The sequence below is a fragment of the Hemibagrus wyckioides genome, linkage group LG22 (genome assembly GCF_019097595.1).
Source record: "Hemibagrus wyckioides isolate EC202008001 linkage group LG22, SWU_Hwy_1.0, whole genome shotgun sequence".
Lineage (NCBI taxonomy): Eukaryota > Metazoa > Chordata > Actinopteri > Siluriformes > Bagridae > Hemibagrus > Hemibagrus wyckioides.
In genome coordinates, this window is record NC_080731.1 from 1,346,133 (window position 1) to 1,358,240 (window position 12,108).

The following is a 12,108-nucleotide window of genomic DNA, read 5'->3' on the forward strand; positions in this document are numbered from 1 at the left end:
AATGCAATATAAAATGTACTTAAGTAAATTTTCAAAAGCACAGCCTTGAGTGTTTTATTCTTCTATTAAACTCATTTCTTAGATCATGACAATTTTTGTATTTATTAAACAACAGATCATCACTTTTATCCATTTATAGTTATATATTCTATAATGTTATAATGCCCTTTTCTCAGCTATAAACACTCATTCCCTCACCTAGTTGAAGGAAATGAATAATAAAAAAAAAAATAATAAAAATGCTGGAGACTCCTTTCTATAAATGTTAAAGTTTATGGAGAACTGAAATGTATGGATAATTTTGTAAAACAGTGTATTATCATCTCATCAGTGTGTCCCTGTGAACGAGCTGTTACTATAGAAACAAGGAGAGAGTATCAGCGCATTACACACATCAGTTATACTGTATATGTTGTAGTACACAACTCTCACAGGCTGTTTCTGTTCTCACAGTTAGACGACGAGAAACTGTGCGTGTGTGTGTGTGTTTGAAAGTTAATCTGGTCGCTGAAACCCCACAATCAGGGATTTGAGAGAAGCACAGCTGCAGTTTCTCACACTGTAAACTCTGAGAAGAGAAGAAAACTTCATAAACAATCCCGTGAACTGCTCAAAGCTCTAAAGCTGCTGTTTATTGTTACACAGCATGGGCATTATAGAATTAAAGCACTGAGCTGTGTGTGTGTGTGAGAGAGAGAGAGAGAGAGAGAGAGAGATAGAGAGAACATGCTAGACACAGAACAAACACATGAGCTTGAATTGACTCTGAATCAGTTTCCTCATCGTCCCAAATGATTCACTGAACTCTTATGATTACTGCTAAATTGAGTGATTACAGAATCAGGAAAACAGAATACATTTTAAAATAAGAGCATCAGATAATTGTGTACTAATGTAAAAAGGAAGTAAAGTGTTTAATAAAAATGCTCTTTGAAAATAAGAATTGACTCCCAAAGTTCAGCTAAAAACACAAATCAAAGAGTCGACTCCTGACGTTAAGTTTAAAGATCCAAATCAAAGAGTTGACTCCTCTAGTTTAAAGATCCAAATCATAGATTCGACTCCTGATGTTTAGTTTAAAGATTCAAATCAAAGAGTCGACTCCTGATGTTTAGTTTAAAGATCCAAATCATAGATTCGACTCCTGATGTTTAGTTTAAAGATTCAAATCAAAGAGTCGACTCCTGATATTCAGTTTAAAGATTCAAATCAAAGAGTCGACTCCTGACGTTTAGTTTAAAGATTCAAATCAAAGAGTCGACTCCTCTAGTTTAAAGATCCAAATCAAAGAGTCGACTCCTGACGTTTAGTTTAAAGAACCAAATGAAAGAGTCGACTCCTGATGTCTGAAGATTTGACTTGTTTGTGCACACATCATTAGTATTTTACCAAATAATTTGTCCTTAAATATCTTGTGACCTGAAATCCATCTCTGGTAATAAATTATTAGCTACATTTTACACAGATCTAGCTAATGGATCTTGTCTGAGTGTGTGTCAGTGTTTTAAGACACAAGACTAGAAAAGTTTTTTTGTTAAGATTATTTTTGTATAAGAACTTGAGTGAAGAATCTGAAGCTGTACTTTTGTGGCTTCGCCGCTTCACTAAAACCCTGGACAGGAAGTGAAGCGTGTGACGGGACACGGTTCCGCTCATCTGTGCCGATTGTTTAGAATAAAGACACAGAGTCAGAGGTGGGAGTGTGTGATGTGGAAAAAACATCAGCTTTATTAGAAGAACTTTATTAACAGCGTAAAGTTCTGCTCCTGCAATATTGCTAATCAACGCACACACAATCCCACCACGCCAGAGTCCTCGCTACGATTCGTCCCCCAACAGAAAGAAGGATACAGACGGATAAATACACCGGCGCTCGGACGCTCGGCTCCAGGTCCAGACTTTGTAGAGAAGTCTGAGAGAGCACTGGGACGTGATCCCGTGAAACGCACTTTAAATAAAATAGTTAAGGTTCTTAAAATAAAGAAAGCTGTGCGGTTTGTGTAATGCGCTCAAAATGATTTCACAAAGAAGCGTACGAGAAAAAAAACACAACAAAGCAAGAAAATGAACTGGACTGTCGAGAGTGAAGAGGTTCTGAGTAATGCAGCTGGGCAGTGTGTGTGTGTGTGTGTGTGTGTGTGTGTAGAAATAAGGAAATGTTCTCTCCTTGTGCCTGTGGGGGAAACCCGTTAACCTTGAAAATTAGAAACAAATCTCATGACAAATAGAACACTTAAATAACCTCTGAAGAACCCTTGAGGAGTGCACCAAACACCAGGAAGATTCTGGAAAGGTTCTAGATATTCAGAAGAAAATGTCAAGGGTTCTTAACGTCCAAGAAAAAAGGTTACTGATAAACAAAACCTTGATGAAAGGTTCTATGTAAAACTTATAAAAGGTTCCACCAAATTACTATCATCATCACTTTCATCATCATCATCATCATCACTTTCATTATCATCATCATCACTTTACAATCCTTAAAGCCCCAATCAGGAATCAGTGTGTGTCTGTATTATGTAAACACACACACACACACACACACAAAACCCCAGAAGGTGTGATTTTGACTCTTTTGGCTTCCCAGTTGGACATGTAGCAAACAGCACAGTGTCTGTTTCCCTCCTCTTTAAACTTTCATTTAAAGAAGATCACCAGTAAGCATGTCCCACATGGTCAGTCCAACTCAGTGACCTTTTGACCACCAAATTATTCTGTGACTGTTCACTGTTTAAGCGTTTTTATTATACATTGGTAGTATACTGGTTCCTGATTAAGGCTTAAAAGAACAGGTGAATAAACCATAAATCTAAAAACTCCTGATGTTTAGTTTAAAGATTCAAATCAAAGAGTCGACTCCTGATGTTTAGTTTAAAAATTCAAATCAAAGAGTCGACTCCTGATGTTTAGTTTAAAGATTCAAATCAAAGAGTCGACTCCTGATGTTTAGTTTAAAGATTCAAATCAAAGAGTCGACTCCTGATGTTTAGTTTAAAGATTCAAATCAAAGAGTCGACTCCTGATGTTTAGTTTAAAGATTCAAATCAAAGAGTCGACTCCTGATGTTTAGTTTAAAGATTCAAATCAAAGAGTCGACTCCTGATGTTTAGTTTAAAGATTCAAATCAAAGAGTCGACTCCTGATGTTTAGTTTAAAGATTCAAATCAAAGAGTCGACTCCTGATGTTTAGTTTAAAGAGCCAAATCAAAGAGTCGACTCCTGATGTTTAGTTTAAAGAGCCAAATTAAAGAGTCGACTCCTGATGTTTAATTTAAAGAACCAAATTAAAGAGTCGACTCCTGATGTTTAATTTAAAGAACCAAATTAAAGAGCCAAACCAAATCTAAAAACACTTAATATAATAACACCAAAACCTCCAGCAGCAACACCACCAAACACCAGTTACACACCGGTCTCGCCCTTTTTTTTATCATTACACACATTCCAATTACCAACAAAACACTGCAAAACTTTCACATACACACTTCCTTCATTCCAACACACACACACATCTGGACATTTCAGTCACTGTCTTTTCTCCAAAACACTAAAACCTTTTCTGAAGAAGCGATAGCTGCGTCCGTCACTAACTCGGCCACCAGGTGGCGCCAAACAGCTACGAGTTAATCAAGAGGCTCTCTGAATGCTGCTGTTCATCTAAACACTGTTCATCTATCTGATCAGAAATACGTCGAGTCACGTGATCGGGGGGGGGGCTCACGGGGAACCATAAATTGCTAAAATATAGTGTAGGGATTTTGAGTTGGACAATTACGAAGGTTGCAAGATCACACACACACACACACACAGTGCACACATGTGCGTTCTTTAAGGCAAGACGAGATGTCAAGGCAACATTTCTCACAGCAATATTGCATAGCTGAGGCCAAAAACAACAACAAACAAACAAACAAAAATCGACCCAAACCCACATCATAAGAGCGTGAATATTTTGCACGTATAAACTTAAACTCCAGTAAAATTCACGACACAAACCCACAACAATGAACATTTACACTTATATTACATTTACCTTATTCCTCTTAAAGAACATAAATACTTTATATTTACATACAGATCGTTTTTGTTTGTTTTTCAGACATTTGTATATTTGTGTAAGCGCGAGTGTGTCCAGCGTACATGTCGCAGACGGAACATACAGCCACCGCGTGTGCAGATCAGCTAGAACCTAGTGTGTGGAAGTTTCTGGAAAAGCAGCTGTGATCAGACGAGATAACGGATTCTTCGTAATTTACCGTATTTTCTGGACCAGACCACAACATTTTTATGTTGCCTGACCCTGAACCCTGAATCGAGAACCTGTAAAGTTCTTGAGAGAACCCTAAAAGATTCTATGCAGAATCATACAGAAGCTAGAACTATTAAACGCTTGAAGAATCCCTTCCTGAGCTATGCTCTTAAAAAGAAATGGGCTCCTCAGAAAGTTCTGAGGTAAACTCTGCAGTTTCCTTGAACTAGTTACAATCTGATTATAACAAGAAAGAAAAAAAAGGCCTAGAACCATAAAAGAATTGTTGAAGAACCTTAAAAACGGTTCCCCGCACATCCCTGCAACAGAGGGTTTTTAAAAGCTAATGCTGTTAGCCATTTGAAGAACCCACTGGAAGTCTTTTTTATACAAGTGAGCAGCTGAGACTCGGACTCTGAATACTATTTAAAGAACCCGAAGAAACACAAGGGACAAAACAACCCCACCCCACCCCCCCACCCCAGTTTGATGGTCAGCAACACTATAAATATACTCTTCAGAAAAAAGAGTGTTCTTTTCAAAGTTCCTTTTCTGTTTCTGAATAGAATCATCTCTGTGTTGCAGCTCATGCAGGTTCTTTAAAAAAGAGGGTTCTCTGTGACTAGCTATAGCGCATCTTCAATTCCACCCTTCTATTGGGTTGGAACTTAGGTTTGCGGGAGAACCTTAAAAGGTTCTACACACAACCCTACAAGACTAAAAACCCTGAGGAAGACTTCCACTGAAGCTCAGCAAAAAACATCACACCCTAAAAGTTCCTTTTGGTTCACGGTTCTAAGGTAGAACCATGTCTATTCGACTGTTTTTTGCACCTCTGAGAGGTTCTTTCAAATCCTAAATGCTTGTAGTTCACTAGCTAGAACTTCTCTGTTACTTTTGACTTAACTTCACTTATGGTTCTAAAGTGCTTCAGGTTCTAGTGGGAGACATTAAAAGGTTCTGCACAATACCTTACAGCAGAGAGTTTTCTGTTCGATACCTAGAACCACAGACAATTAAAAGAACCTTGAGGAACCTTTCTTGCAACTGATGATGAGCGACTCTTGAGGGTCTTTAAAAAGTTCCTTCAACATTTGAAGGTTCTAAACTTCCAAAAGTATTTCTATGTGAAGACCTCTCATGCTATAAACATCTACATTGAATCTAGAACCATTAGGGATCTTCGTATCCCTTTGAATATCTTGATTGTTCTACGTTTGACACTTATGTAAGAGTTCCACCCTTTAAAAGATGTTCTAGAAAGCTGGAACTTTGAACATCAAAATATTTATTTCTAATCCAGAGTTTATTTTATTTATAGAACTCATGATCGAGTGCCAGAAGATCTTTACTCAAGTTGCTTATAGAGGCTTTAAAGTTCAAAGTAGAGCCCTTTCCAAAGGGCTTCTACTCTGAAACGTCTAGAACCTTGCATCACAGGGTTCCACACAGAACCTTTAACGGTTTCCACAGGGAAGAAGGTGCTGAATGTTTTTTGTGAGTCTATGTTAGAAATAAAACCCTGAATATATCCACCCATAGAGATCGATTAGAGATTTTTCTAGAATTTAAAGGTTGCCACCAGTCCAGAAAATACGGTATTTAAAAAATGGCCATGTGCAAGAAAATGCAAACGTAGTCTCGGTTCCAGCCTTCCTACGTTCCGCACCATTACAACCAGTCAGTGTTCACATCAACGTGGTGGTCCAATAGGATCCAAAATTCCTTACATTTTCCCTCCTTTAGGTTAAATAAAGCAAAACGGACAGAGAAAAACCCGAACCCACTTTGTCCTTTTGGAAGCAAGTTGCTATAGCAACCACAAATAAAACAAGCACAAATTATCTGAAAGTCTTAATAATGGATAAAATAGATCAAATCCATTCGAGGTTTAGTCACGATGACAAAGGAAACATCACATTTGTCCGAGCGAGGACGCAATCCAACTGAAAGACAGACTCATAAAGACGAGGACGTCATGGGAATCATGAGCGCTAGTTTCTCACTTGCAGGAGACGAGTCGACGCTATTTTCCGCTCAAGTTAGTGACACATTAGACGTCTGTCCTTCAGAGAGCCCTGTGCATCGTAACCGGCCGTTTCGTCACCATTCTCATTTCCTGATTTTCGTCTTCCTGACATTTATAGTCTGAAAATTACCCAGAAAGGTTTCACAAGGAAGAGGGGGAAAAAAGGAACGCAGCCGATCTATAAATATTCTTATACAGTAAAAATAAGTTACGTAACGTGCTAAAATAAACACATCCTTTGGTAGTTTGATAGTTTTTTTTTTCCCAGCAAACCAGTAGTCAGAAAAAAAAAGTGTCCAGGCTCAGGCTGTGAGATCGGTGACATGCTATGACGAAAGCTCATGCTAACAGATCTTGTTTTAGTGCTTTAGCATCTTTCTAGAGAATCACAGCTTTTAGATGTTTAGCCTTCTGTAGGTGTACAGGATTGTGGAAAAACTGGGAAGTACAGGAGTCGGGAATCGAGTCAAACAAGAACCTCCAGTAGGCTTTACATCCATGCGTCCGGATCCAGGCCGGACTCAGGTGAAAACGAGCGCTCCCTGGATCCCACGCTAGCTGATCTGCGCTGTTGGTGGATGACGTCGCCAAAGGCTTGGTTCAGATTTTTGCGCGATTGTGGAGGCGTCAGATTGCCGGAAGCCGTTTGTTGCTGTAGCTCTCTGTAGCTGAGTGGCGTCGGGATGCGTGAAGGACTGTTCTCGGGCCGGTTGTCCGTTCGAGGCCGTATCCGTGGACGTAATTTCAGCTTGTATATGGAAGGTACCCTTTCTGCCTTCTTCTGCCCTCGTTTTGCCCGGAGGACCACGGTGCCATCTGTATCTCCATTAGTCACGGAGGATGGGGGGCTGCAGGAGCCTTCAGAAACTGGCTCGCTCAAGCTGATACACATGGAAGAGCTCTCACTGGAGGAGTCATTATAGGAGCAGTCCTCGGGTGGAGGAGGTGATGGGAATGTGTCTGGGAGCGGGATGTCGTTAGAGAGACCCTGGTCATAGGGTAGACCTGGGCCGTGATCGTTCAAAGGGACATCGCCTTCCAAACCAGCCCATTCTGCCTGGGCTTCCATGGGTACCACAGAGTGCAAAAAAACCTTGTGACCCCCATTCATCTGAAGACCAGACTGAAGGTGGTTAGAGTTGAGCCCTGGATCTCCTTCCTCCATGGAACTGGAGATGGCAGGAAGTTTGCGGAAGCCACCATTAGGAAGACCGCTTCGGGTCTGGCTGTGCAACAAAGCTGGAGGATCCTCTAAAGCGCAGCTTCGGGCACCGTTAGAACGCCTTGTCTCACGCAAGGAAGGCAGGATTCCCACTTTTCCACCTACATTCATAGAGGAGGATGAGGAGTTAGAAGATGAGTAGGCTGAATCTGGTACATTAGTGTCACCGGATGGCCTGAAGCCCTGGTGGGAGACAGGGAGCTGCACTGATGCTTCATTTGTTTCAGGCACTCTTGTCTGGCCCGTGTTGGCCAGAAACTCTGCCTCAAAGCTGCGATACAGCTCAAGCTCACGTTTTGGATCGAGAGCGGGTAAAGAATGTAAGTTGAAGCCAATCCCCAGGTCATCCTGGGAGTCTGGCTGATTTTGGTGACCCCATCCTCTCTGAGTCGGTCTTCCTGACACCCGAGGTGACCGTGGCGGGTGGTGATGGGGTGATCTCTGTGTAGACCTGGGAGTTGAGTGTGGAGAGCGCCGACCTTGCTGCGAGATGGGGGGCAACAGTCTCCGATTCCCCACAGAGGGTGAGCGTGGGGCAGGAGGTCGTGGGGTCACTGTGCTCTTCTTCATAGGACTTCCGGTGACCCCTTTAACTGGTGAACTAGAGGCTGATGAGGGCATTTGTCTCTTAGAGAAGCCTCCGCTTAGCCTAGGTGAACCTGGAGGTGCCTGCTTAGATCTTGGGTCATCTTGGGCATCTCTGTGTCGAGGGGACGCAGGTGTGCCTTCGCTTGCTCGTCCACGTTGTGGAGTTTTCCCCTGGCTGAGTGAGCGGGAAGTCTGGAGCCTTCGGGGCCCATCTGGCCCCAAGGATCGTCCCCTCTCGAAGCGTGTGGCGTTGCCTTGGGGCGGGCAGGGTTTCATTTTGCCTGGGGAGGAAGGTGCAGGACGTTCTCTGGAAGTGCTGCGAGTTCGTGGTTGAGGAGGTCGAAGAGCAGGGATCTGTCCGGCACCACCCGCTGCACGCTCAATCTCATGCTTGCCTTCTTTCCGGTTGACTAAGAAGACCACCTCTTCCCCATTAGTACGACGAGACCCTAAAGACAAACGCCCTCCTCCACCTCCTCCGCCACCTTTAGAGGAGGCAGTAGACGAGTCACTATCTCCAGAGAGACGACGAGTTAGATGTGACACGGTGTCTTTATTCCTGAAAGAAAGACAGAAAGATAGAGAGATTAGTGAAAATACTGAAGAAACCTTTCTTCAAATAGGGCTCAAACATATCTCCTGAACAGAGCTCTCTCTCTACATTCGAGAGGCCATTAAAGTAGCTGTGTAGCTGTAAACTGCAACTCTGCAAAAAATTATTTGACCAGCCATTTTGGAGATCTGGAATTCCTTTTTCTTGACCCCAACCTAGTCCGCAATTTTTGTGGTTTGTGAAGGTTTGTATTTCTTCAAATATACTCTACCTTATGTAGAGTACCTTCTTTTTATTATTTGAGGATCTTAGCAACAATGTCTGTGAGAAGCGCATGCCAATGTAGATTTACTTCAATTTATTTTCAGAAAATATTCTGACACTGACTTTTACTTCTTGCCAATGGTAGTGAAGTGCTGAAGAAGCAAACGTCAGCAGCGAACATGCCTTGGATGATCTATTAGTAGAGATGGCATGCTCATTACCCTGGACAAGAGGCACCAAAGGGATTAAGGTGAAAGTGCAATGCAAAGCATCCCGGGAATGGATTACTGTGAATGGATTAAGCGTCTGTTTTCCCCTGACACAGTCTCAGATTAACAAACAAGGAAGAAAAATTACTACGTGTATGGAATTCTATCCACTGACTGAAAATGTACAGGGAAACCAAGGAATTGTCATTTCAACAACCTGTTTATTTAACTAAAAGCTGCGTAGACTAGTGGCATGGTGACAAGCGACAAAGTTATTTTATACAGATCATAAATTGTGGTGTGCTGAAATAAAGTGACTAACAACTGGACGGTAAATCTCCATCTTTCAGTCAATTCGATATCTTATACACTATATTGCCAAAAGTTTTGGGACGTCTGCCTTTCCATGCACATGAATGTAATATGGAGTTGTCCCGCCCTTTGCAGCTATAACAGCTTCAACTCTTCTGGGAAAGCTTTCCACAAGGAGTGTATTTATGGGAATTTTTGACCATTCCTCTAGAAGCACATTTGTGAGGTCAAGCACTGATGTTGGACGAGAAGGTCTGGCTCACAGTCTCCACTCTAATTCATCCCAAAGGTGTTCTATGGGGTTGAGGTCAGGACTCTGTGCAGGACAGTCAAGTTCCTCCACACCAAACTCACTCATCCATGTCTTTATGGACCTTGCTTTGGTCACTGGTGTGCAGTCATGTTGAAACAGGAAGGGGTCATCCCCAAACTGTTCCCACAAAGAGCATGAAATTGTCCAAAATGTCTTGGTATGAAGCTGAAGCATTAAGAGTTCCTTTCACTGGAACTAAGGGGCCGAGCCCAACCCCTGAACTCAATGATTTGGAGGGGTGTCCCAATACTTTTGGCAGTATAAGTGTAATTGAGGTATTTTTTCTAAAGAATAACAGAAAAAGGAGATCTCAAAGGTGCCATTTTTAATTTATTTTTATTGATTAACCTTTTTGCTGATCTGCCTCATCATGTCTGTGATTAGAAAAGGGCTGAGGAAACTCCGGCCATGCTGGCTTTGTCCCAAAACAAACCCTCCGCCTTTGCACTGAAACAATGGCGTACCGTTGACGTGACAAACTAATCGTCCGAGTGAACATACACCATTAAGATTATCTGCAAATGTCAAGGCTAATTCTGTAAGCGTTAATGACGGGTAGCGTATAAACAACGAAAACACTGCGCTTTTACTGTTATCTACACTTTTAGAGTTTGATCAGTACATTGTTCAGGAGAGAGGGAATGACCTCAGGCAGCTGGAGAGGAAGCTGAGATGTAATACAACACTTCTGCCATTTGGGGGCATCGCAGCAGGAAGACTGAGCATGGGAATATCATCAGGGATTAGTCAAATCAGGCTGCTGCAATCTGCTGCGTTCCTGCGTGTGTGTGTGCACTGACATTACAGTTTAACTTTCTGATATTATTATTACTATATGAAATTATTTGATTATTAAATTACACACACAATTATCTTCACATTCAAATTCATGCCATTTTTTTAACATTAAATCATATTAAATTAGATTTTTTTTTATTTAATTAAACAAAATGTAAGTTAATTATTACGTATTAGTAAAAATTAATTAACAATTAATTAATCATTATTAATTATTAATAAACTAAAAATAAAATATGAATTATTAATTATTTATTCATTATTATTGTTACGTAAATTACTTTGCTAGCTATATAATACTGAATATTTCTTTAAGCCTCATATGTGATGTTATTAGAAATTTATTTTTTATATCCTCCTCACTCCTACCTGATGGGGTTGAACTGGTGTGGCTCTGATCTGTCTCGGGGCGGTTTGGGCAGCAGTGTACCGTTCGTCCTGCCCCTGCTGGACTCAGCCTCTGCGAGGTTGGCCCTGGTGAGCCTGGGGGAGGATGATGAGGAAGAGGAGGGAGCGCAGGGTGCTGAAGGCTCCAGAGAGCGACGTTCAGGTGGTTTGTAATGTGGCCCGGGGCTAGCCGAGCGGGACGAGTGGGCGCTCGAATTCTTACTGTGAGGAGCCTGACTGCTAGCTTTACCCTGCTGATAGCGGTGAGCTGTGGACAAAACACACACACACACAGTATAACCTCCACAGAAACACGGCCTGCATTTGCATACTGAAATGTGATTGGTTCTTACATTATGATGCAGTAACACATTCCTCTTCACTATAAACTAAGTCTACAGTTACATGTATTTTTTAAAGGAATCAAAAGTCATGGAATGACAATTTTCACACTTTCACCAGTTCAAATCAATTCCCTTAAAGTGACTTTAAGCACTTACTAACTACTACCTTTTAAAAATCTATGCTACACTATACTGCCAAAGGTTTTGGGACGTCTGACTTTCCATGCACATGAATGTAATATGGAGTTGTCTTGGTATGAAGCTGAAGCATTAAGAGTTCCTTTCACTGGAACTAAGGGGCCGAGCCCAACCCCTGACCTGATTTGGAGGGGTGTCCCAATACTTTTGGCACTATAGTGTAGTTTAGTACTTCATTATTATTACTTTACTGTGAGTAGCTGCAGGACGTCTCAGTGAGATGTGATACGCTGAGGTTAAGCAGCATGACATTTCTGAAACTGTGGGGATTTTTGACGGGAGATTCACAGGGGTTTTGTGTGTGTGTGTGTGTGTGTGTGTGGACACTGAGGGAAGTGTTAAAGGAGGAACTCTGTATAAAACCTGAAATTCTTGAATACAATCCTATCAGTCACAAACACACTGGGAGTATGCTGGGAGTCATGTGAGACAGGAAGTGAGGTCACTAGGACAGGAAGTGAGCTCACCGTAAGCGTTGCAGCGGCAGGGGTCATGTTTGTCGAGGTAATGCTCGAGCGTGTCCCAACCTCCACCTACACGTACCATCACGTGGGCTCTTAACACCTGGAGAAACACAAACATGTTTACATACACACACACACACCCCTTTACACACCAAACACACACACCTACAAAAATACA

General features: G+C 41.7%; 1 protein-coding gene across 1 annotated transcript in view; it reads right to left on the reverse strand.

The window, feature by feature from the left end:
- Nucleotides 1-1,686: 1,686 nt before the first annotated feature.
- gas2l1 (growth arrest-specific 2 like 1) overlaps nucleotides 1,687-12,108 on the reverse strand; it is a 46,093-nt gene continuing 35,671 nt past the window's right edge. Inside the window, exons 4-6 of the mRNA XM_058374721.1 lie at nucleotides 11,934-12,030; nucleotides 10,907-11,192; nucleotides 1,687-8,647 (exon numbers count right to left, since the gene is read on the reverse strand). Of these exons, the coding sequence (XP_058230704.1) occupies nucleotides 6,769-8,647; nucleotides 10,907-11,192; nucleotides 11,934-12,030 (2,262 nt within the window). The 3' untranslated portion in view covers nucleotides 1,687-6,768. The remainder of the gene's footprint in view (nucleotides 8,648-10,906; nucleotides 11,193-11,933; nucleotides 12,031-12,108) is intronic.